General features: G+C 40.1%; 1 protein-coding gene across 2 annotated transcripts in view; it reads right to left on the reverse strand.

The window, feature by feature from the left end:
• The window catches only part of fam184a (family with sequence similarity 184 member A), a 274,942-nt gene that overhangs the window by 52,121 nt on the left and 195,743 nt on the right, over positions 1 to 27,078 (reverse strand). For both annotated transcript variants that reach the window (XM_038272733.1, XM_038272732.1), the window contains exons 13-16: positions 22,783 to 22,933; positions 19,048 to 19,260; positions 7,990 to 8,143; positions 2,783 to 2,910 (exon numbers count right to left, since the gene is read on the reverse strand). In XM_038272733.1, coding sequence (XP_038128661.1) covers positions 2,783 to 2,910; positions 7,990 to 8,143; positions 19,048 to 19,260; positions 22,783 to 22,933 — 646 coding nt within the window. The remainder of the gene's footprint in view (positions 1 to 2,782; positions 2,911 to 7,989; positions 8,144 to 19,047; positions 19,261 to 22,782; positions 22,934 to 27,078) is intronic.

Raw genomic sequence — 27,078 nt, forward strand, 5'->3', positions numbered from 1 at the left:
GTAGATTCTCTCCTGCTCTCGTGAGGACCTGCTTCTGTGCACTAATGTTGACTTTTATCACTTTGAGGTTGAAACCAACGTGAGAAAGTAAACTGCCTGCAATCGTCAACTTTTTTAGGAAATCCCACCTCTTGAGAGTTTTCTTCAAAACTAACAAGACGTCTTTATGCTGATTGCTGTTTTTCTCTTAAGCGTTAAACATGTATAACTAAAGTCATGGTTAAATATCCATGGGTTGCGATGGGTGCTGTTGGTTATCTCCAGCTGTCTATGAATGAAAGGCGGGGTACACCCTGGACAGGTTGCCAGTCCATTGCAGGGAAACACAGAGACAAACAGGACAAACAACCATTCATGCACAATTACACCTAAGGAGAATTTATAGGAGCCAATTAACCTAACAGTCATGTTTTTGGACTGTGGGAGGAAGCCGGAGTACCCGGAGAGAACCCACATGTGCTGAGGGAGAACATGCAAACTATATGCAGGAAGACCCTGGTCCGGGAATTGAACCCGGAGCCTTTTTGCTGCAAGGCAGCAGTGCCAATTTCTTTAACACAGTCATTAATGGGCTCTCATATCTAAAATTATTATTGTTAAATTTGGAGATGTGTATGAGCTGAGCTACGCTAACATTAGCCTCACTGTTGAGGAAAGGTATGCTTGAATGAATACAGACATTAGCATCTCTATTGACTTTGCAGCTGCAGTTGAGCTTTTAATATTTTATGTCCAGCATTATGTTTATAAAACTGTCAGTTGGTGACAGAGATGGTTGTCGGATATGAGAAGTCAGAATTCTACTTTTGTAGAGAACAGGCTGTAGAAACAGGATTTTCTGAAAAGTAGCCAATCATAGAAAGATAACTTTTTCAGTTTGGTTCCTCCCTCAGCGTGACGAAAGTCAACACAAGCGCACAGAAACATGAGTGGGAGATATTCTACAGGCTCTTATTAGTACTTATTTCGCACATCCACTTTAGGCAGAATTCTGAATTTATATTTCATTTTAGGTCCTGGTCCTGTTACTGGGGTTACTAATCACTCTCGGGGGACATAGAAGACTGAAGCGACAACACTGTCACAGAACTGTTTTTGTCCTATTTTGGACTTTTACTCTAACAATCGGCATTGATTTTATATCGACTGCCTGAACGTCGCTCACAGGAAAATGCTGCTGAGAAGATTGCAGCTGAAAGAACCGGTTTTTGGATAATCGGGAGCTACAAATTAAGAAGCTCAGCCACAAGGAAAACATCTACATTACATTCTAGATTATTCAAGAAGCTGCAGAAGTATTTCCTCCTGAGGACGGTGAAATCTGTTGCCACCAAGGCAAAGCTTGCTGAACAGAGGCAGAAAGTGTCTTTAGATCCAAACTGAGCTACTTTTAACCTCTGAAAACATGAAAGACAGAGTGAAATTCTGCAGGAAAGTCAAGTCTGGAGTGCAGAATCTTGGTGCAAACTAGTTTTCCTCTACAGCAGGTTAGGAACATATGAAGAAAACATCTAAAATAATAAAATAAATACATTACATTACTCTGATCCACGGCCGTTGGAAGTAGTTTTGAACAGTTGTTGCTGTGAAAATTTTTTTTTTGTTTTTTTGACAAGAAAACTATGAGGATATTGGCCTAATTAAAATGCAATAAAATAAATAAGTAAATACATTAAGGTTCACTACTTTACTTTGTCGTATACACTTCAGTGCATGCAACCAGGGACACCATCAGTTCTCAGGTGAATCTATGCGCTATAAATGAAACCTCATAATAACACTATCACACTGAGATTTGGTCAGCTGGCAGCCTGAGTCAGTGGAATTATTTCAGACGTGACTTTATTTGTTCCAAAATACCTTTATGCAAACCACAAGGAAATAATTATATTATACTATTTAAAGGTTATTAAACAAAATGCGTTTCTGTGGCATATTTACTCATTTCTGTTATTAGACTATAGAAATTACTAGTCTGTTGCCACAAGCGGAATAACTCTTTACTTGGTGACAGCTAGCTTGTTTAAAGTTGCCATGACAACGTAACCTAAAATCCAAATACACGTAATAGTTAAAGAAAAGAGTCAAAATAATTTTCCTAAAATATCTATAAGAAATTTATAAATTGTACAAAATATTTTTTATTTTTTTTATATCTCCCTCTTGCCACTAGGGGGTGCAGCAGCACCCTCATTTACCGCAGCCATCCTCTGATCTGTTCATTTTCAAAGATTTTCAAGGCGCTTAAAAAGAAGAAGGAAACCGTTTTGAATTCAGGGTCAGATCCTCAGGATTTCACCCAGAATATCATTTTTGGAAGATAAATGAATTTTTGAAGAAAGGCAGAAAATAAAAATGTGATGCGTTCGATTGTAATCCTTTTAAAAATTAATACAGAAACTTTGAAACAGAAAAAAAGAGTTTGGACCCTAAATTAATCAATGGGGGACTTTCTTCTTTCTGAGTGACTGAGTGTGAAACAGTGTAAAGCGTACTTCAGAAAGCTTTCTCATATAATCTCCCCGACACGCATCGGCGACAAAGAAAAGGCTTCAGCGTCTGGGAGGATTCAGACGTGACAGGAGAGCCGTTCATCATGGAGGGTGGCTGGCAGCTTCGGCAGAAATCATTAACGTCACACTGATTATTACAATTAAGTGCTGAAACACAGCTCAGTCCGCAGCTGTCAAGCCGAGTTTTATGATTTTATGATAATGAAAGCGTGAATGAGAACAATAATGGATGCAGGCGCAGCATAAATGAACGTTTCTTGGGGTTCTACCTGTGTCCGGTTGTTCTCCAAGGTTTTTTCCAGCTCGGCCTTGGCAGCCGCTGACTCTTGTTGGTGGGTCTGTCGCAGGTGTTCGATGGCTGACGCATGGATGTGGTTCAGCTCTGAACGCAGAGATGCTGGAGGAGAAAAAGATAAAAAATGATGAGTTTACCTTTTATGATGAAACAAAGGCGGATATTTCACAATCAGGTGATACTGAACATGGAGCAGTTTGTTAGGAGTCCATCTTGGCACAAAGAAGAGTATTTCTGCATCCTTTAGCTTCTAGCCTTTAGAGAATAAAGAGTGAATGCATACTGCTTTCAGCTTTTCTAACTAGAGAAACAGAGCCTTAAAGGGAGGCATTTCTTTGTAGCGTATAATATTTAAAACATATCTTTTTATTTTTGGCAAGAGTATGAAAATTGGAGGAGGAGGTGATAATGAGAAAAGGAAAGTAATAAAAGGATGTCAAGAAGCAGGAGGAGAGAGACAGATGGAAGGAGCTCAGCAGTGTCAGGACCATGACATGAAGGTTAATGGAGGACCATTTATCACACTCCAGCACAGCGGCATTAGCACCACAAACTCAACGCTCCTCATATATTCATGCCCCTTAGATATCTTTGGTCTAACTTGAACTTCTTTGACCTTTATTTTATCTAATTTCTCCTTTAGGCTTGACGATTTTTAAACACAGAATCAACCTGCGTTGTTGTTTTTCTGTTCACTCATACACTTTTTTTCTATTCTTTAAACTTTGCAATTATTTCAGAGAATGGTTTACCTTTTTTAAATCATCCTTATTTCGTCTAAACTTTAGTTCTATGATTTAATTTCAGCTGATGAATGTACTGTAGTTTCTCAGTCAGACATCATCAGGACCAGGTGTCCTGATGATGTCTTATTTTTGTAATAGTAAAAAAAAAAAAAAAAAAAAAAAATATATATATATATATATATATATATATATATATATATATATATATATATATATATATATATATATACAGAGCTGTCTTTGTCACAGAGCTGCCTCGGCTGTCAATCCAACTACAAAGCAGTTCTAAAAGCTGTGACCAAGCTGTGCGCCGTTATCTTAGAATAGAACAGGTAAAAAATCTATAAGTATAAAAATAATGTAGGACCAACATTCAATTACAAATAAACAGCTACAACAAAGGCTGTGGAATCATTTGTAGATTCTCAAAGAGCTTCTTCTGAACGTTGCCTAACTTGCTTGTTCTACATTTGTTTTATTGGAGCTCAAAGAAAATCACTATTTTACTTGATCTGCTTTCTGTCCTCCTGAGGTAAAGTAGACTGTCTATTGAAATGTTAAATTGCTTGCTCTGTCTATCGATGTGTCTGTCTGTCTGTCTGTCTGTCTGTGTCAGTCAGTCTGTCTGTCTGTCAGTCTGTCTGTGTCAGTCAGTCTGTCTGTGTCAGTCAGTCTGTCTGTCTGTCTGTCAGTCAGTCAGTCTGTCTGTCAGTCAGTCAGTCAGTCAGTCTGTCTGTCTGTCAGTCAGTCAGTCTGTCTGTGTCAGTCAGTCAGTCTGTCTGTCAGTCAGTCTGTCTGTGTCTGTCAGTCAGTCTGTCTGTGTCAGTCTGTCTGTCTGTCAGTCAGTCTGTCTGTGTCTGTCGGTCAGTCAGTCTGTGTCAGTCAGTCTGTCTGTCAGTCAGTCAGTCTGTCTGTGTCAGTCAGTCTGTCTGTCTGTCTGTGTCAGTCTGTCTGTCAGTCAGTCAGTCTGCGTCAGTCTATCTGTCTGTCTGTGTCAGTCTGTCTGTCGGTCAGTCAGTCAGTCTGTCTGTCTGTCTGTCAGTCTGTCTGTCTGTCAGTCAGTCAGTCTGTCTGTCTGTGTCAGTCTGTCTGTCAGTCAGTCTGTCTGTGTCAGTCAGTCTGTCTGTCAGTCAGTCAGTCTGTCTGTGTCAGTCTGTCTGTCAGTCAGTCTGTCTGTGTCAGTCTGTCTGTCTGTCAGTCTGTCTGTGTCAGTCTGTCTGTGTCAGTCTGTCTGTCTGTCTGTCAGTCTGTCTGTGTCAGTCTGTCTGTGTCAGTCTGTCTGTGTCAGTCTGTCTGTGTCAGTCTGTCTGTGTCAGTCTGTCTGTCAGTCAGTCTGTCTGTCAGTCAGTCTGTCTGTGTCAGTCTGTCTGTGTCAGTCTGTCTGTCAGTCAGTCTGTCTGTCAGTCAGTCAGTCAGTCTGTCTGTCTGTCAGTCAGTCTGTCTGTGTCAGTCAGTCAGTCAGTCTGTCTGTCAGTCAGTCTGTCTGTGTCAGTCTGTCTGTGTCAGTCTGTCTGTCAGTCTGTCTGTGTCAGTCTGTCAGTCAGTCTGTCTGTGTCAGTCTGTCAGTCAGTCTGTCTGTGTCAGTCAGTCTGTGTCAGTCAGTCAGTCTGTCTGTCTATCAGTCAGTCAGTCAGTCTGTCTGTGTCAGTCTGTCTGTGTCAGTCTGTCTGTGTCAGTCTGTCTGTCAGTCTGTCTGTGTCAGTCTGTCAGTCAGTCTGTCTGTGTCAGTCAGTCTGTGTCAGTCAGTCAGTCAGTCAGTCAGTCAGTCAGTCAGTCAGTCAGTCAGTCAGTCAGTCAGTCAGTCTGTCTGTCTGTCTGTCTGTCTGTCTGTGTCAGTCTGTCAGTCAGTCTGTCTGTGTCAGTCTGTCTGTCTGTCTGTCAGTCAGTCAGTCTGTCTGTGTCAGTCTGTCTGTGTCAGTCTGTCTGTCTATCAGTCAGTCAGTCTGTCTGTCTATCAGTCAGTCTGTCTGTCTGTCAGTCTGTCTGTCTGTGTCAGTCAGTCAGTCTGTCTGTCAGTCAGTCTGTGTCAGTCAGTCAGTCAGTCTGTCAGTCAGTCTGTCAGTCAGTCAGTCAGTCTGTCTGTGTCAGTCAGTCTGTCTGTCAGTCAGTCAGTCTGTCTGTGTCAGTCAGTCTGACTGTCTGTCTGTCTGTCAGTCAGTCAATCTCTCTGTGTCAGTCTGTCTGTCAGTCTGTCTGTCTGTGTCAGTCTGTCTGTCTGTCAGTCAGTCAGTCTGTCTGTGTCAGTCAGTCTGACTGTCTGTCTGTCTGTCAGTCAGTCAATCTCTCTGTGTCAGTCTGTCTGTGTCAGTCAGTCAGTCTGTCTGTCTATCAGTCAGTCAGTCAGTCTGTCTGTGTCAGTCAGTCAGTCTGTCTGTCTGTCAGTCAGTCTGTCTGTGTCAGTCAGTCAGTCTGTCTGTCAGTCAGTCTGTCTGTCTGTGTCAGTCTGTCTGTCTGTCAGTCAGTCAGTCTGTCTGTGTCAGTCAGTCTGACTGTCTGTCTGTCTGTCAGTCAGTCAATCTCTCTGTGTCAGTCAGTCTTTGTCAGTCAGTCAGTCAGTCAGTCAGTCAGTCTGTCTGTGTCAGTCAGTCAGTCTGTCTGTGTCAGTCAGTCAGTCTGTCTGTGTCAGTCAGTCAGTCAGTCAGTCAGTCAGTCAGTCAGTCAGTCAGTCAGTCAGTCAGTCAGTCTGTCTGTGTCAGTCTGTCTGTGTCAGTCTGTCTGTCTCTCTCTGTGTCTGTGTGTCTGCTGATACTGCAGGTTGATTTTCAGCAGGGACAGGGAAGCTAGTCCTATTCGATGAGAAGACAGATGAAGTTATACTGAGAACATGAATGGAAGAAAACTTGTTAGAGGCTATAAAAGACTAAAATAATATATGCTGGTTAAATCAACATTAACAGCGTTTAATCTCTGTCTGCTATTTTTTAGAGCAGAGGTCTTCAACAGGTGGTACGCGACCCCTAGGGGTCAACAGAGGTACTGCATTGGGGTTACGAAAAGTTTCTTTGATTAGACTTTTTTTTTATATTCCCCCCTGCAATTTTTCCATTAATTGAAATTTCTTTAAATACACATTAACATGAATTCAACCCACTGTAGTGTGTTCAGTTATCAATGCACACATTCAGCAACACACAGGAGCTCTTTCAATCTGGGCACTTTTTCATTCACAACACCTGTCCCATCAACCAGGAATCAGAACCAGAAATACTTTACTAATCCCAGGGAGAAATAATTTTCGTTACATTACTCCATATTTAATAGAGTGACTATAGGACCAGTTTGATATAACACAATTTCATACAATATATAATTAGGGGGTCCCCGCTCAATCTCGCCATCCATTTTCGGGTCCTTGGCCTGGAAAACGTTAAAAACCCCAATTTTAGAGCATAGATGTTGACATATACTTTAAATGGGCCACATATCACATATGATTTACACTCAAGATAATATAAAGTACCCGTTAAAAGAGTTTTACATCAAAACAGACATTAAAAGATAACAATTAAATGTTCTTTAAGCTTGAGGACAAACAGTGCAGGTGTGGATTCATCACCTACAGTGATTAAAGGGTGAGAGGTGACATAGATGTTGGAGGTAAGACTGATATAACGCATACATCTAACCACGGCGTATCGGTCTAGTGAAGAACAGGTAAATAGTTTGATCTCAAAGGCAGGTCTATCAGAGTCAGAATCATCAGATTAAAACTAATCAGATAACAGATGTTGAGCAAATCCTCCAAGTGACGTGTTCCGTATTTGTAATTTTGTACTCACGCTACATTTCAAGCTGTTAATGAAACTTTCCAGCTTCCGCTTTTGCCTAAAAATTGGAGGACATAAGGTGTGCTCTCTGTTACATTCTTAACTTTCATTTCCACATTGCTCCGTTATGGTCGCTAAATTGTTGTTGTACAAGCAGAAAAGTCCCTCCTATTTTGGAGATGTGATGATGATGATGATGAGCTGTTTATTTATGTCTTTAACTTTCCACTTTAACTTTCTACTTTTGAGACTAGATTTAGCAAAACAACTTGTAAATATCTCTGATTGGTTGGTTAAGGATAATGTTCTACATTAATGTTAGGTTAGCTTTTAAATGATATCTGACAGTATTACTATGGGTAAGATACTGACTGCTCCATGCTAATGTATAAAATCCTACTACTAAGCTAAAAGAATTTAGGACCACCTTTACTGTAAAATTTATATTTATGCTACTTCTATTTAAATGTTCTTGGACCAAAGTTTTTTATGAGGCTAAATAAAATAGCAATGGATCATTTTTACCAGTATATAAACTCTGACATATTCAGTAATAAAACTGGTGCTGACTGTGATAAGATATTCAATGAATGCTGAAAGATATTCAGAGTAATCTTTTTTATGCTTGCAGACCTCCGCACACACACAGAGCACTCCACAGCCCTCACCCAGCATGGCTTTGCCCTCATCCTCCAGTTCAAAGCGGAGCGTTTGCAGCTCCTGTTCTGACTGCTGCTTCAGCGTCTCGATGCTCTGCCGGTGGGCCTCTCTGAGAGACTGCAGCTCTGCGTGGTGATGATGGCGGAGACGCTCCTCCAGCTCCTGGTGAAGGGTAGAGAGGAGAGGGAGAATGTGAGTAAAATAAGAAGAAAATATTGCATAATTTCCACAAGGGAAAGCTATTTGGTTTGAAAGAAATTTAAAGAAATAAAAAATAAAAGAACTAGAAAATGCAACATTAAAAGGTTGTTTTAAAAGAGATAAACAGTCATCAAATCTGAACTGTTCAGGTTTCCCTCGCAAACAATCAGCTATTTAGAAGCTCTGTTTTACAAACAGGTAACTGTTAAACCTCACAATAATCAGGTTTTCATTGTGTTTGGGTAAAAACAAAAGAAAGCAGGTGTAATTTAATATCACAGCGAACAACAAGCTACTCTATCTGCACAAGGAAAGGTTTTCATTTTCAGACATGGACACACCTCCTACATCTATCAGCTCAGTGTAATTATAGTTTAATTGAAGCCCTAAAACCTGAGACAGAAGAAAATGCTTTGTTTTAATTAAAATCAATGCTTGAAGAAAAAAAAATAAAAATAAGTTTAAAGAAACTAAAGCTTGAAGGCAGCAGATCGGTTGGAAGATCTGATCGATGCTGGAGAAGATTACAACTGTAAAAGAGTTAGAAGATAACTTGATCTTATTGTTTGCACATTAGAGGCAGGTTTATCAATACTTCTGTACAATTACTTCTCTAATTGTGTTCTAAAATATATATTTTTCTTTTCAAATCAATATTTGGGCTTTGGTTGAAAATCTAATTTTATACTTTTTTTGAAACAGACATACAGAGGGTTAAACATGCTGCATATTAACACAGAAATCGTGAAAAAAAATGATCAAAAATTAACATCATACTAAAGATCATTGTGCATTTTATCATTTATTCATCATAATGGCAACATATTACTGAATCCTTAGCAATATTTAAGTAAAATTTTAGTTTTTAGGGGAAGTGTTAAGTTTTTTTTTGTTATTTAAAAAGATATCGGGGGGAAACTTTCAAATTAAGGACATGAGCTGTGCTAACAAATACAGTAACAGATATCAATATCTTTCTTTATCTATGAGGTATTATTTGCAGCCACAATAACTGCTGTAATGTCCAGTTTGAAGTTTCCCAATATATGTTTGATAGGGTATGGCTGGTGTGTACGTGTTTGGTATGGCTGATTAGAAGCAAAAACGTTGAAACAAGTTGAAAATAAAACCCTCATAAGACAAGGCAGGTTAGTTGAAAAGCACATTTCAGTAAAATGACAATTTACATTATAAAAACAAAGGTTTTTAAGGTAAAAATTTACAAGGAAAAAGAGAAACAAGAACATGACAAAGAAAAAAGTGATGACAGCGGTAAAGAAATTACTCTCAGGCTTTCCCAGACACAATTTAAATGTGGTCAAATCTGCATTTTATATCTAATTTCCAGATATTTTATGTTTTGCAATTTGGTTACAAAAGATGGGATGTCTGCTGCTGGACCAAAAACACATAGAGAAAGAACTGATTCAACTGTTAACATGGAAACCTTTTTAGGGTAAAAAGAGAAAAGATCTTCCGTTTTTTTTTAACCTTTTTTGGTACAGTGCATGACAATGTCCCACGTTTTCTTGGAAAACGACTTCCGGTTGTAATGGTTAAAAAAGTTCTAGTTTCCATGGTCATGTTCAGTCATATCACACAGTAGCAATCTATGGCTATGTTTAGGTGGACACAAGTGTTCGGACGATCGGATTAAAATGTGGCGATATAAACATGTCAGTCGGAAGATTCTGATCATATTTGGCAGGATTGAAATGAAAATGAAACGCGACAGAGGGGTGGCAAATAGATCTTAATGTGCAAACCGCATCAACACGGCGCATGCTTCCCCCTTCAGAGAACAGCTCTGGCCAAATGTTTTTGGAAAATTCTGATCGGCTCTTTCATTCCGATTTCCTGTGTTCTTATAGAAAGGTAAAATCCGATTATTTTTCATTTTTAAGATCTGGTTACTTTTGAACCTGATCAGGTTATTTTGTGCATGTAACCTTAACCAATGAGCATGCACATGTGACCAGCTTAAAAACCACAGAAAACCAGAAATAAACAAAATGTGCAGGTTTCAGAGTGTGGTAAGCAGTGCACACAGTTAAGGAAATGTATGTTCAGACAGGAAAGATTAGCTTTCATTTCTGACAGACATTGGGACATTTTATTCTGAATCTAGAAGAACAATCTAGTGGGCAGAGGTGTCAAGTAACGAAGTACAAACACTTCGTTACAGTACTTAAGTGCAATTTTTAGGTATCTATACTTCAACCATACAGTTGCAACAATGTTTGTGTTGCTTTCCTCTGACCCTGTTTCATAGCTAATCTGCATCATTAGCCAAACCTGAAAGGCAAACTAACTTACAGCCTACAGGAAAGGAGATAACTCTCACTTTAATGGGAAGGAAACTGGGAGAGGAAGTCATGATCTTTAATATTTTAATGTTAATATTATGACGGATTGGATTTTGCTTTTTTAATCAAACTTGGTGAGAAATTTGTTAATAACACATTCCCTTCAACATCCTACTGCAACATACTAGATCCCATTTGAAAGAGGTACAAATTTAGATATGACCTTATCCTTGTCTCTGATGTCATGATAATGTTTGTCAAACATTTCAATTATTTAATATCTCAGTTAGCTACCTCCTTCTGGGTTACAGAGGTTTGTTATTAAAGAAGGGAGGAGGGGACTGATCTGTGAGCCTGTATGATAGAAGCAAAATGGCAGCAAAACAAGAATAAAGAGACTATAATACAAGTATGTGAATAATTTAGTCTTACATTAATGAAAACAGTTAATTGAAACTGTTAGTGAGTCAGATATGTTGTGGGTAGAGTTGTTTTTTGAAAGGTTGTATTTGGGGGGATAACGAGGGCCGATCAGCCTCTCGCGACCACCTCTCGCGATCAGGAATCGTAAGGTCGGGAGAAAATCAAACATGTTGGAAATTCAGTCGGCCGTCGTGGGCAAATTGCTCAGTGGGCAAACTAGGATTCTTCTTCTTCTTTCTCTCAGACGAAAACACAGAAGCATGACGGGGGTGCAATGAGTGAAATGGAGTTCTTTCTGTGAAATTAACAGACCGTAGTAGCCACGTTTGGTCAGGGTCTAAATACTTCATCGCCTTTTCGCTTAATGGCTTTCAGCACAAAATTGCACAAATTGTCAAGGCAGCACGTTTCACTCTAGTGAGCTTCATATTCCTCTTCTACTTGTTTGGCTTCCAGATAGACGAGTCCGAGTAGTGCCATCTCACTGCGGAGTTGAGTCCGACGTGGTTTTTAGACGGACAGTGTGAGCGGGTAGACCGCATCAGAGCATCGGGTCGCATAGTGTGAGAACAAACATAGTGAGCTGTGAACTTTTAAACCCTGCGGTTTCGTGCGTCGATTGAAAATATCGTACAGTGTATGCCCGGCTCTAGGTAGGTGGGGAGTTAGTGTCACTTCGCCCAATTAGCTCAGAAGATTCTGTTGAAAGTCCCTCGTCCCCCCGAACAGATTGGAAAGCAGCAGAACCATATTAATAATGTGTCAAAATAAACCCCGGTGCTACACATGAAACATGAGTGTTATGTTAATCTGGCTCTTTGAAAATCGTCATTAGTTGATGGTGTGTGTATGGATGCTGGATGGACTGTGTTTCCCTATCATGACCACTGAAGATACGCATGTGCCAACAACATGATTTAATTTATCATTTCCTGTGTCATGTTTTAACGCATCCTGTAACAAATGTTTTAAATGTCCCTTTAGACTTTAAAGCAGCACCATCACATATTTCAGGGCTGAAGGAGTTTTCATTTTCCCTGCTAATCCTCATTGTCCGTATTCACCCAGCTATGGTGGACGTGTGTTGGAGCCCCCTAGGGAGGCGTGTCACAGTACAAGAAAGTGAGTTTTAAAAGCCAATAACCTCTCTTACGCTTTGCCACAGATCACTTATGCTTTTGTATTGTGGGCCGGTAACAGCCACAGCTTTATTCCTTTAGTTAAGGGGAGCACATTAATCTCTGCTAAACGCAGTGAATCCCGTAATTACTATCTAACTAAAATGTTGGTACATTCACCTCCTCCGCTGCTCTAATTTCTGAGTTTGGTTGCTTCCTTGATCTCTCTTCTATTAATGAACTGTTGATATTTTTCACTTGAGTGGTGGGTGAGCACATTAAACTAGGAGAGAGAAGCAGCTCAACAACAAGTGTGAGAAAAACAGAGGAACATGAGCCGAGATTCCTCCGACAGCTCGATCCAGCTGATTTACCACAGGTCTTAATCCCGACCCCAGGACATCTTTAAGATGAGCTGAAGAAACGGAGGCGTGAGGGGAGCAGCTTCGAGGTGCTGGACTGAAAGCAGAATTTTAATGCCTGAAGTAACCTGAAGGCAACTCAAGGACAGGCAGGTGTAACCATCTCCTTACTGTAGGTCTCAGTCTGTATTCAGACTGATTCTAGGCTGTAAAATGTTACACTTAAATCTCTCTGCCACTGAAATTAATAGGTCAACATGGGTTTCTATAAAACGCGAGTCGACCCGCTAACAATCGGTATTTGGCTCCCTTCCCATTGGCAAAATAAGCTGGTCAAAACTGGTCAGAGGGTGTGAACATTCTGACCTGTCAGTGTGGACGGTTTTCAAGAAGGCTGTTTGGTTTGTAGTGGGGATTAATGTGATCATTTGTTTACATCTTTAAGTTAGAGGAGGAACATCGACCGTGTTCCTCTGTCTGTGTGTTGATATATACAGTAGTAGCCATTCAAAATGTCCTTACTTTCCTTTTTGAGCCCTTCAATGTTCCAATTCCTTTTTAAACATCAATCTTTGTTCTAAAATATTCTGTCAGGATTTGTGGACATTAGGACCTAAAGAGAAGCGCCATCCCCTGGTCAGACCCTGTAATTCAGTGAAAGGGTGGAGTCAGAGTAAAAATATATGCACACTTAGGCCTGTCACGATAACAAAATTTTGCTGAAAGATTAATTGTGTCAAAAATTATTGCGTTAAACGATAATATTGTTTTAAGACCTTTTTACACTGATTTAATGGAAATGACATAATAATCCATGCATTTTCCTGCCAAAGATAAACACTTTATTTTCAACAGAACACTTAACACCGGAACTGGTTAACAAAATAAAACGACAAATAAAAATCAAAGGGACTCTCAGTCTCTGTTAACTAAAAATACACTTGAATAAAAACTAAACACACGATAAAACCACAGTGGAAATAAAAACGTTGTAAGTAGACGTATCAAGTTTGTAGTATGTATGTTTTCCCCAGTAGTTCATACCGTCTATCAAATGTCTGCAACATTTTTCAAAATGCCGGCTTTTCAACAATATTAAATGGAAGCATCTCTTTAGCAATTAAATTAACTACGCTGTCTGTGAGCGTGCCCCACTTTGCGCCGTCCTTTTTGTATGCTGCCTGTCGATTACTGTTGCAAACTTGAAGACACAGGCGGGCCACCGCTTGTACTTTTTGTCCCCAGCTGGAGAAACTTTGCTGGGTGGTTGTGCTTTAGGTGCATGTGTAGGTTGGTTGTATTGCTGTTCTTAGTTGCTACTGTTTTATGACAAATGCAACATACTGGCTCGCATAGGTTCAGCTGTTCGCCTTGGTCATTTGGTTTGAATCCGAAATATTTCCACACTACGGCTGTTGCATTCGGCTTTGAAACCAGTTCCATTTCTGTCTCCTTGAACCCCAGTTGGCCTCAGCAGATGGCCGCTCACACTGAGCCTGGTTCTGCTGGAGGTTCCTTCCTGTTAAAAGGGAGTTTTTCCTCTCCACTGTCGCTACAAGCATGCTTAGTGTGAGGGATTGCTGAAGAGTCAATGAGTCGATGCAATCAACTGGTTTTCCTTAGATAGAAAACTTTGAATCAATCTGACTGGATGATCTGGTTGAACTGTGAAGTGCCTTGAGATGACACGTGTTGTGAATTTAGCGCTATATAAATAAACTGAATTGAATTGAATTAGAGCTTTTCTCCCCAACATAAGATGTTTTTGTTTTTTTTACCTCGCTAACTCCTCTAAATCCTCACGGGGTTCTAAAGCTGCAGAAGTACAAAATGATGCACGCTGACTACCTGACGCGATAGTCCCATCCTCCTCCCTCCTCAAAAATGAGGAAGGGGAGGGGTCAGTGGAACGCACCGGTGTTAAGCCTTGTCATCCAGCGTCATCAATAGAAAGAGAAAAACACAGGCAGACACGATATAGCCGATAAATGAAACGTAGACGTGGATAGTTTTTATTTATCGTGCGATTAATTGATTTATTGATTATGGCGACAGGCCTAGTCACACCCAGAAGAAGGACGGGGTCACTCCAATAGTTGGCTGCCATTCAGCTGGTGTTTGATTGTGAAGGCCAATTTTGAATGGCTGCTACTGTATATAGGTTAGTGAAGATTATATTTAACAACTAAATAAAAATTGTATGCAAGTACTGCAACATACCCAAGATAAAGAAAAAGGTGCAAACCTCCAATCCAGGTTGTCTTTTATATCATCCTGAAAGTTTCCGAGCTTGGAGTCAAACTTTCTTTATTAGTTTGTAATAACATCAACCCGCCTTCTGAAAAGTGCACTTATCACTGTAAAACAATCCCTCCTCATATAATCTGCCGGCAAAACGAGGTAAAACAAAAGAAGATAAACTGTCACTCTCTCCCTGCGCTTTGGCTGCTTCTATTTGAAGCTTTTTGTATCTGCGCCGTCCGGGAACTAAATTTGGTTATTTGAATGTGAGCGTGCTCGTGTTGTAAGGGATTTGGAGCTACTTTATTACTCCCTGGATATAACTTCCTGTGAACTATGAAGAGATAACACCAGGCAATATGACCGCGGCATCGCTCTCCGCCCTAACACACATAAAACACACGTACACAAATCATCCTTCCAATGGCTCCACTCAAGATAATTGAGTTTTCTTTCCCGACGCTGCAGACAGAAATATAAACACCCCCTCACCATGAAAGCCCTCCATAAAGCTTTTAACACTCGGTTTCACCGCTTATTAACTAAGACTGGAGTGGAAGAAGCAATGTTTTAGATGATTTTCTCATTACACAGAAAGTTCGTACCATCTTCCACTATTGCTAAGGAGATGAAGACGATGGAGGAGGTTTCTGAAAACACTCAGTTTAAAAAAGAATATTAGAAACTGAGGATTTGATAAGAGCTGCATGACTCAAACGCTTCTACCTATTCAAATTTATACACAAGCAGTTGACGGCAGCTCATCATAAGGACGCTGCTCTCTGACCCCAGTTCGCCCAGAAGCGTTCAGACAATTACAGCATCCGGGAGGAGAAGGGGATTTAAAAATGCAATGTCTGGCTGATCCAAATCGACCTTGACTGAAACGGAGGGATTAACGCCGAGGAGCGGATCATTTGCACATTGAAGAACGCGGGTTTTGTTTTTATGTATGCATTTTTAATGCTTAAACAGAAGAGAGGCAGGGCTGTCACTAAAGCTGCTTGATACGGCGGCTCGGTGCCGCCAGGGAGAGCGAGGAGTGGCGGCAGTGAGACGCTGCCGGTCTAACCTTGACTCTGATGAGACTTCATCGAATTAAAATGTCAAGGAGGGCTTATTCTGAGCCTCTTTTACCGTCAGAGAAAATGGCAGAAATGTTCAAACATGCAGTTTTTCTAGTTTTTGAAAGATTTGCTCATAAGGGAATTCACAGGGGGTCAACATTACACTTTGTTCCTGTGATATTCCTTTGCCTGATCTCTTTGCAGGGTAAACATATTCATAACCTCGACATTATAAAGCGGCATGTTTGTAAAGTGTGAGGAAAAGAATAGAATCGCTCATATTTTTCTTTCTTACAAATCAAATCTGAAAAGTGTGGAGTGCGTTTGAATTTAGCTCCCTAAACCTGTAGAACCTGGCCTGTTTTTACCTACTGTCCTGTTGAAAGGTGACCTGCCCCAGTCTCAAGTGTTCTGCAGTTTCTAACAGGTTTTCTACTTTAAATACCTCCAACTATCTTCCTATCAGCTCTGACCAGCTTTCCAGACTCTATTAAAGAACATCCTCCACACAGAATGATGCTGCTCCCACTATGCATTACCATGAATCATCTACAAGGGTTCTATCACATTACTCCACATGAACAGTGCATCTCTGGAGCTCCTCCAGAGATACTACGGGTCTGCTATTTGGTCTGTAGGTTCAGGGGGAAGGATTTGCATTTCCTCCATCTTCTTTCCAATCTCAGTAGATGGCCACTAACACTTAGCCTGGTTCTACTGGAGGTTTCTTCCTGTCACACCGATAATACAACTGCATGTATTATCGGTGTGAGGGATTGCTGTAGAAGAGTACAATGTAAGCAAATGTCTACCGTTGCTGCATGCTTATCCTGCAGAGTTACTGATTGAATGGAATCAGCTGGTTTTATTTAGATGATCTGATTGAAATGTCTCTGTAAAGCGCCTTGAGATGGCATATATTCACTGGAAAAAATCAAAATCTAGATAAGTCAGTTTTTCTTAAAATAAGTGCATTTGTTTTTGGATTGAGTAGGTAAAAGAGACATTTTGCCAATGGAACAAGACAATTTACTCTTTTAATAAGAAAAAACAATTACATTGTCTTATTTTAAGTGCATTTTATCTAATAATCGTGTTTTAAGAGTAAAAATGCTCATTCACTTGGCAAACTATCTAATTTACCTACTGAAATTAAGGGTAAATATACTTAATATAAGAAACTGTTACTTATTTATAGATTGTTTTTCCAGTGTTGTCAGTCGGCGCTATATAAAAATCGGAATTGAAATGAATCCATTCTCAGATGATGAACTACAAAGAGCTCTGTGGTCTATTCAAACATCCATCCATCCATTTTCCGTCATGCTTTTACCAAGCGGGGTCGCGAGGGGTGCTGGTGCCTATCTCCAGCTGTCTACGAGTGAGAGGCGGGGTCCACCCTGGACAGGTCGCCAGTCCATCGCAGGGCAACACAGAGACAAACAAGACAAACAACCATTCACGCACACACTCACACCTAAGGAGGATTTAGAGAAGCCAATTATTCAAACATCTGGATTTTATCTTAAAGAAAACTAGTTTCACTTGGATCTAAGCAGGGATTTTAGCAGGAAGGTTTTAGGGTATAATAATACAACAAAGTCTGCAACATGACACAATGCAGAACATTTTGAGTATGAATATTGATGCACTGTTTCTGTCTTTTAGACATATTCTTATCTATCTTTAAGTCAGTGGTTATGACTTATTCTATTAATTAACCTAAAATATTTTCTATTATTATGAAAACCACTTTGCCATCTCAAATTCTCCCTCCACTGACCTGGAATAACACAGCTCAACCCACAGGCAGCAAACCAAAGGATTTAAACAACCATACAGCTGCAGCAATGTTTGTGTTGCTTTCCTCTGACCCTGTTTCATAGTTAATCTGCATCATTAGCCAAACCTGAAAGGCAAACTGACTTACAGCCTACAGGAAAGGAGATAACTCTCACTTTAATGGGAAGGAAACTGGGAGAGGAAGTCATGATCTTTAATATTTTATTGATAATATTATGATGGATTGGATTTTTCTTTTTTAATCAAACTTAGTGAGAAATTTGTTAATAACACATTCCCTTCAACATCCTACTGCAACATACTAGATCCCGTTTGAAAGAGGTACAAATTTAGATATGACCTTATCCTTGTCTCTGATGTCATGATAATGTTTGTCAAACATTTCAATTATTTAATATCTCAGTTAGTTACCTCCTTCTGGGTTAGAGAGGTTTGTTATTAAAGAAGGGAGGAGGGGACTGATCTGTGAGCCTGTATGATAGCAGCAAATAGCAGCAAAACAAGAATAAAAAGACTATAATACAAGTATGTGAATAATTTTGTCTTACATTAGTGAAAATAGTTAATTGAAACTGTTAGTGAGTCCCATATGTTGTGGGTAGAGTTTTTGTTTTTTGAAAGGTTGTATCTGTCCCCATTGGTGTCAATTACTGTACTTAAGTACACTTTTTAGGTATCTATACTTTACTCCATTACTTATTTTTCTTCCTACTTCTGACTTCTACTCATTACATTTTCACACAAGCATCTGTAATTTCTATTCCTTACATTTTTAACCCTTTAAAGCCCGATCCAAGAATAAAACAAAACAGAAAATAGCTTTTTTTTTCGTTTAAAGTCATTATTTGGCCTCTTAACAAAAATATGTAAAAAGAAAAAACAGAAATAGATTTTTGATATTAATAATTTATTACTATGCGATAAGTCAAGATTATTTTTTGTGTAGTCTTCTACTGGCTGTTATCAGGTATTTCTGATTGTGTACAATAGGATTTTGAGCAAAGTTTTTACCATTAAATTATGCAAAAGGTGTCAGACGCAAAACATTTCAGAAACCGTACGTATCAAATATGATACAGTTGGCATTACAGGGTTGAAACAAACGTTACTCGTTACTTTTGGCTTCGTCTTTAAAAATTCTTTCTTGTCTCTTAAAAAAACCCAAAAAACCCCAACATAAAATAAAACAAAATAGAAAAAACAAAACGGATATGTTCAGGACAGGGTGTGTAACTTTTGTCCTGCTATGACCTTCTTTCCTTATTTTTTTCATGTCTGAGGATCATCTGACCATCTTGGGATTGAAGTTGAAAGCAGTATTTTTCCTGGGAGGGTTAATTATTCTAATCAGAATTAAAGAAACTTTCCAGATACTCATATTCTCCTGTGGTGTTTTTTCCTACTATGTTAAAGTCATTAAAGTTCTCTGAGGCGTTCAATTGTTTTTTGTGTGTTTTTAAACCAATGGGATGTTACAGTGATTTAAGAAGATAAGAATTGGTCAAAACATTGTCAGGATTCTATGTAATTTTCCCCTCCACCCACCTTCAGGTCCCGTTGCCTGGCCTGCTCCATGTCCTGCATGGCACAGCGGTGGGCTTCCTGCAGACGCTGCTGCCGCCTCTGGTGCTCCGTCTGCAGCTCGTCCAGCTGCATCCTCAGGTGTTCCCTCTCCTGGCTGAACTGGTGCTGCAGCTGCTGCAGGGAGGACTGGGACTGGGACAGCTGCATCTCCAGACTCTGCTTCAGCAGAGATATCTGCACAGAGACAAAGGAGAACTAAGCGGTTTTACAGTAGTAGCCATTCAACATTTCCCTACTTTCCTTGATGGTCCCTTGGCTGATCCTTGGCTAGTCCCCTACAATTTCTTTTAAAGCATTTAAAATAGTCTATCATGATTTTTGGACATAAGATCTACAGAGAAGGGTTATATCCTGGTCAGATCCTGTAATTCAGTGAAGGGTGGAGTCAGTGTAAAAAAAATATGCACGCCCATGAGAAGGCCAATGGTAGGAAGTTGGAGGGGATTTTGCTGACTTTTGACTGGGTAGGGCCATTTGAAATGGCTGCTACTTTAAATCAACAAGGCTGCAAAACAGAGAACAGAGAGTCCATAAATTTAAATGCTAAACTACCGTTCATCATCAAGTCTAAGATAAGTTAATCCAGATAATAGAGGCAGAGAAGAAAGGGGTGGGGGTGATTAGTCAGGTTAAAATGTTTTTTGTTTTTGTTTTTATCCTAAAGCTTGAAGCAAAGAGCTTTTAGCTTTATGCAAATAAGTTGGAGTTCAGGGCAGAACATAAACTAAAACTGCATGGCAATGAACTGCACGCTAAAATCCATTATTGGTAGGAAGCGGTACAACACAGTTGATTAGTCTGTCTAGACAGATTGCAGAAGCATGGTGAATACATCTTTGTCTAATGACAAACCTAACCTTGCAGAAGCTTCTAACAAAACAGCTGTAATGGCAGAAAAGCTTATTTGAAAACCGGTGAAAACTTAAAAAAATTTAAATAACTTACTCCTGAGCAAATTATGCTTTGCATTGACAATTCGCATAAAATCCCCAGATGCAGAGGGGGGTGAGGAAAACTTTATTACAAGCACCTAAGCTCTCTCCTGGTAACCGTAGCTACTTGGATAGAATGTTAATCTGCGAGCCGCTATATGTTTACTGAGCTCTTTTTCATAGAACAGGGATAATGACTGCCTCTGCAACATCCAAATTAAACCAAACGAAAACAACAGCCCACATGGGAATGATTTAAATTTATTACCCGGCATAATTAATTCATTTTTAATTTCCCATTCTTTGTTCATTAGCCTTTCCTTTTAAGTCTTGCTCCGAAAATGTTACATATTTGAACCCAGAGAAAACCTGCATTTGCTGAAGTGAAAACCTTGATTTTAGAGATAAAAGACATGCACATGGGGATTTAATGATTCACTCATAGGAAGAAAGAAAGTACTCCCGTATATGTCAGGATGACAGAAATAATCCCAATAATTTAAATTCCTGAAAACATCAGATGAAAAAAAGGACATCCTACAGCAACCTCTCTGTTATCATACATATTAAGGCAAATTGATATTTCATATATATTTTTTATGATACAGACTATCTCAGGTAATATAATCAATAGGTAGAAAATTTAGGAAAGAACATATAGTGTCATGTGACATAACTAAGAAGAGGAGAATGCCAACCCTTCCTTCCACAGGCTTGCTGATCTCAGACAATAGACTAGTCTATAAATCACTGAAGAGATCAGCACCAAAATACACTCACCGGCCACTTTATTTGGTACACCTGTCCAACTGCTCGTTAACACTTAATTTCTAAGCAGCCAATCACATGGCGGCAACTCAGTGCATTTAGGCAGGTAGACATGGTCAAGACAATCTCCTGCAGTTCAAACCGAGCATCAGTATGGGTAAGAAAGGTGATTTGAGTGACTTTGAACGTGGCATGATTGTTGGTGCCAGAAGGGCTGGTCTGAGTATTTCAGAAACTGCGGATCTACTGGGATTTTCACGCACAACCATCTCTAGGGTTTACAGAGAATGGTCCGAAAAAGAAAAAACATCCAGTGAGCGGCAGTTCTGTGGGCGGAAATGCCTTGTTGATGCCAGAGGTCAGAGGAGAATGGCCAGGCTGGTTCGAGCTGATAGAAGGGCAACAGTGACTCAAATAACCACCCGTTAAAACCAAGGTGGGCAGAAGAGCATCTCTGAACGCATAGTACGTCGAACTTTGAGGCAGATGGGCTACAGCAGCAGAAGACCACACCGGGTGCCACTCCTTTCAGCTAAGAACAGGAAACTGAGGCTACAATTTGCACAAGCTCATCAAAATTGGACAATAGAAGATTGGAAAAACGTTGCCTGGTCTGATGAGTCTCGATTTCTGCTGCGACATTCGGATGGTAGGGTCAGAATTTGGCGTCTACAACATGAAAGCATGGATCCATCCTGCCTTGTATCAACGGTTCAGGCTGGTGGTGGTGGTGTCATGGTGTGGGGAATATTTTCTTGGCACTCTTTGGGCCCCTTGGTACCAATTGAGCATCGTTGCAACGCCACAGCCTACCTGAGTATTGTTGCTGACCATGTCCATCCCTTTATGACCACAATGTACCCAACTTCTGATGGCTACTTTCAGCAGGATAATGCGCCATGTCATAAAGCTGGAATCATCTCAGACTGGTTTCTTGAACATGACAATGAGTTCACTGTACTCAAATGGCCTCCACAGTCACCAGATCTCAATCCAATAGAGCATCTTTGGGATGTGGTGGAACGGGAGATTCGCATCATGGATGTGCAGCCGACAGATCTGCGGCAACTGTGTGATGCCATCATGTCAATATTGACCAAACTCCCTGAGGAATGCTTCCAGCACCTTGTTGAATCTATGCCACGAAGAACTGAGGCAGTTCTGAAGGCAAAAGGGGGTCCAACCCATTACTAGCATGGGGTACCTAATAAAGTCGCTGATGAGTGTACATTACAGACTTGTTGTCAGTAGATCCGCCCAGATCTCCCAGGTCTTTAACTTATTCTACAAATCCAGAACCTAAACCAAACATTAAGAAGTGTCTTTTACTTCTTATGTACCACTTTGTTGGATTTATTCAATGATGATTATAAAATTAATGTGTGCTTATGAAACATTTGTGCAAGGGGATGCTCCACTCCTGTCTCATGATCCAGTTAGGAGACCATCCTGCCTTGTCATTCTGATGGAGCATTCTGTCTTCATGAACTGATCAATTGTTCTGTCAGAACAATACTCTGTTTGTAACCATGCGTCATGTTCTGTTAATAAACGCTCTGCAGAGGAGGTCCAGTGGGAGACAGTATGTTTGAGTCTGGGGTTCAACTGTCTCTCCTTCCTGCAGGAATAGTATCGATAAGTCTGTATTTCAGTTCTTAAGGAAAAAACCTATCGAAGAACCCGACACACTTATCTGGAACAAACCATTTCCATAAAACTGGAAAAGTGCTGAAACCCTCAGATGCTTTCAATCTGCTGCCCAATGCTACCTAATCCTTATAGGTTCAAGTTTTCCTTTCAATTTCCTTTTTTATAGTAATAAATCTTATTTATGTAAATTATTTCTTTGTTTTACATCCTGACCACCTTTCTTCCAAGTCTTCTCCATCTTAGTGAAATTTCAGAAAGCAGGATGATTTAAACATAGGAATAAAAACTACGATGGTCAGGATGTGGTCAGGATGTATAACCGCCCCCCCCCCCCCCCAAGTCCCACCTGTTCCAGCAGGTCCTCTACTTTCCTCTGCCAGCTCTCCCTGGCGCTGTTCAGCTCCTGCTCTTTGCTCTGTGCCAGCTGAGCCAGAGCTGCAGTTTTGTCCTCCTCATGCTCCTCTCTCAGCTCCTCCCGCAGCTTCTTGCACTCCTGCCTGTACACAAGAAAGAAGAAACATTCATTTTGAGAACCGAAATCTCAATCGGCTTGATTAGGAGAAAATAAGTAAAGACAACATATTATTCATTGCTCAGAAATAAACGATAATTGCAGCTTCGGAGCAGCAAGTAGCTCTGTGGACCTCCTTCAGTGCCGCCTGATAACGTCACATAAAAGTTAACAAACAATTTAAATAGAAATATAAAAAATAAATGTGTTTGTTTTGTTTTACATCTATATGATTATCAACATTTAAGAGAGGAAAAAATTAACCATCATCTTTTCCCAAAGTTTTCTTTATTTTAGAACCAATGGTTGGAAATAACATGTTTGTTAAATAGTGCTTTTATGAAAATCAAGTAGATATCAGACATGGGGTGGCAGTTTAATGGTATGTAGCTGCTAGCTCTATAGGTTGTATGATGGTCAAAGGAGGGGAACATCTCAAACTTTTCCCCGTCTTTGAGCCTTTTAGATATTTTCCCGTCAGAGCATTCAAAACAATCCTGAGTTTCTCCATGGCCCCCTTAGACCACACTCTGACCTCCTTAACTGTTGGTTTTGCCCTAATTAGCAGGGGCCTGTATGCAGGAATTAGATCCTGTACTGCCTAGAACAGAACGCTGCGCTCTGAAACTCGTCAAGCTAAGGTAATTGAGAACATTTCAGCTACCGCAACAAGACAGGCAGTGGCATTAAGGTGCCCTATATCTGTTCGGACAGCAGCAGTCAGAGGAGGCAACTAATAAGATCTTCATGAGCTTCCCCTCAACTATTCTGTAAATTTAAGTTTATGCCGTTTTATGAACTATAACAAAAGGCATTAGTAAAACAAAACCTACTGAGAGAAACAGCTTAATGATTGAGCTTAAGGCTATTTTATCATGCCTAGTTACTATCTATTTAACATTTAATTAGTAAAATATGACCTTCTGTTTCCTTGGGGTATAATCAGAACCTGACAAACAGAGTTTTTTACACTTGAGGTGTTTGGCCCATTTTAAATGAAATCCCTTTCATTTCTCCCCCTTGATATGGTTAATTTGCAGAAGGGATATGGTCGAGTAAACAAACTAATAAACAATGTTGGCACATTTTATTCCTAAAGCATAAAGCCACTTTAAAGACATCAGGCCTAAATTGTTCAGTTTGGTGCTGGCATCATTTGTGTTAAACTACCCAGAAAACTAGTAACAGGTTTTCTCCCTACACAGAACACAGAATCTCTGTGTAAGTCTTTATAGGTCGCAATGTGGCTACAAGTAAAAGACTAAACACCGAAACTTATTCAGGTCCACACTGAGAGAAATTATCAAATACTTTAAAACAGCCTAAACTGTGACAAGAAAGGCTGGCCCAAACAAAGGAAGTTGGGTGGAGAGTTAAAATAATAGATAACCATCAGAAATGACCTCCAGGATTCCAGAAAAGGGTGTTCTGTTTTTACTCTGAAGACAAAAACTGTGCGGAGTTTCATAAACCCTTCTAACTATAGGCTTTAATCAAAGGGGTATTTAGGCAACAACATTCCAGGTGGTATTAATACTGTATGGGACGATGTCCAGTAGGGAGGATTTGTCCAGTAGGGAGGATTTAGGAAGATGTGGGCCTTTTGTTTCCCAAAGGTTCTTGGGATTTTAGCAACGAGCATAGCACAACAGACTTCTTCAAATGCCCCTTTTCAACTTCATCGTACCCCTTTTCCGACAATTTACATTAATGGATGTCATTTCTCTGGCTGTATATACCGACAGGTTTGTTTGTTGGAGGGTTTTGTACCTATTCATGTTCAGGTGAATTTAGTTTGGAAATTGGCGTTTGGTTTGGTTGATTCATACTTCTTGAAATACCATTTTGATATAAATTAATGTCTGGAGTTATAATCGTTTATTGCAGGTTATTTCTCGGCATCTCCATGGTCACTGTCACCAAATCTTCTTTTTTCACCCGTTTGTTTTCCCCATTAGTGTCTACATAAGTAGAGACTATTTTTCCTGGGCTTCACCCCGCAAAAGTTACGATTACATCATTCTTTCACAAACTGTACAATAAAACCCCATAATTACCCATAAGACTCAAACAAAGTTGAATAAAACACAAAAGTCAAATCAACCACTTAAGATTGCATAGATTCTTCTCCCTGTATGATGCAATATTGTGAAACCTTAAAGAACTGCTGTCATGTCGGCTAAAGAAGATTGCGCAAATATATTTACAGCAAATGGGAACAAAAGGGTGTGGTGATAGTTTTTTTTCCATCCCGATTTATTTTGGATGGATGCTACCATTACTGACACTGGGTTGAAGCTGAGAGTCATCTAGAAGTTTGCTGCTGAGGGCTCCAGAGAGCTTAATGTGCCTCTAATAGCAGCAATAAATTGTCCTGAGCTGTTAGACCCCAGCACAGCTTTTACTGGGAGACCATCTCTCTTTAACGCTCCTGCTCCCACCTCTTCGCCTTGCCTCCTAGATGAGTGTGTATGCCTGCACGCTGTCAATGTAATAGCTGAGTGGGAGTTGAAATGGCAGCTGTTAAATGGAGTATCCAGGCGAACACCTTTTTTGTCACTCAGCTAGAAAGTGCCAGACTAAAAGTGGGCTCTAAAATATATGCAAAACATCTAAACAAAAACGCTCAGGAAGCACAGAGGCTGCAGATCAGACGATCATGTTTGTGATGGCGTGGCCTGACACGTGCCCTCCAGACGTGTTTTCATTTGGAATGAAGCAGGCCTCGACATCATCTACTTTGGTTTTAAAAGACAGCAAGAAAATAAAAGGAAACGAAGGGTGACTCATATATTGTATATGAAATTACAAAACATTAATGTTTTTTAAACGCAGGAATTTCAAATTTATTTCAGTAGCATCAAGGACAGACCGCTAAAACATCAACAACTTTCACAGTCCACAGTCTGCACTTGTTTATTTTTTTGGGTTGTATTGGGAAAATTTTTTCCAAACGTATGTTTTGAGACTGAGTGAGGAAACTAGACAAGGAAAGGAAAGGAAAGGAAAGAAAAAAAAGATGAAAACTCAAAGCAGAGACAATATGTGAGCTCAGGGTCTTGTTGCTGATGTATTATTTCAGTATTTTATCAAAACTATTTTCTGATATCTTGTTCTTTTCTTTCAAGCATGACTTGACATTAACACCAACCGACCCACCAAATGCAGGTGAATTTCAGCTTTGGCAGGGAGCACAGCCACTTCTAAAGTACTGGCCCCTTTGGTGCTTTGGGTTTTATTTACTCTTTTAATTGTTGCTTTCTTAAACATGATCTTAAATAATAAGCAAATCTAAAGATGACTCTGTAACGTGTGATGTTGCGCTGTCACCAATGGTTCCATTCAAGGTTCACTTTTACTTTGCCAGAGAGTTGCGTGTCTCTGTCCGCTCTGTGGAGCTGGAAGCCTGCCAGCAGATGAAGAGAAGTCCCTATTTTTTCCCAGCATCAGTTGTAGTTCGTCCAGTTTGTTGGGCATGGAACATACGTAACACAAGATTAAACTCTGGTGAAGACGCACAAGTGCCCCGTTACGTTTTCCTCTCTTCTGAGGTTTCGCAGTGTGAGCAAAGGTGAGCACACCTTTCACAGCAATGTCTAAATTTTCGAGTGTAGGGAGCGGAAAAGTGTGGAATAAATCCTCTGGTGATGTAGCCCTGATGTACATGAGCTCTTCTCTGGTGAAAGAGGTCTGGGTATCATCGCAAAAGCCAGAGTTAAAGGTATAGTGGAGGTTGTTCTTTGGATTATCACAATAAGTGGTCCTCCTAATGGTCAATAATTCTGGTGATATGTTTACGTAAAGCTGTCTTACAAGCTCGTCCCATTTTCACCTAACCCTATGCCCAGAGATACCAGGCTGCCAAGAATTTCTCATCAGTCTGCCTCTTGCAGACTCCTTTACTGACTCTTATTTATTAAATTTTTTTTCTTTTTTTAAGATACTAGCGAAAAATCTGGTGACTTTTCCTAAGCTGTTGGAGACTTTGCTGACAACACATGAATGCAGTAACTGCTCAAGTTTTGACGCTCTTCTACTGCGAGGAGGGAAGGACTCTGAAGCGCCGACAGGGAGTCCAATGCAGCTCTGCAGCCAATGGCTGCAGGCAGAGAGAGGCAGTTCTCCTTTGTT

Source organism: Cyprinodon tularosa, unplaced genomic scaffold (assembly GCF_016077235.1).
Source record: "Cyprinodon tularosa strain WSP-4 unplaced genomic scaffold, ASM1607723v1 ctg84, whole genome shotgun sequence".
NCBI classification, from domain to species: Eukaryota; Metazoa; Chordata; class Actinopteri; order Cyprinodontiformes; family Cyprinodontidae; genus Cyprinodon; species Cyprinodon tularosa.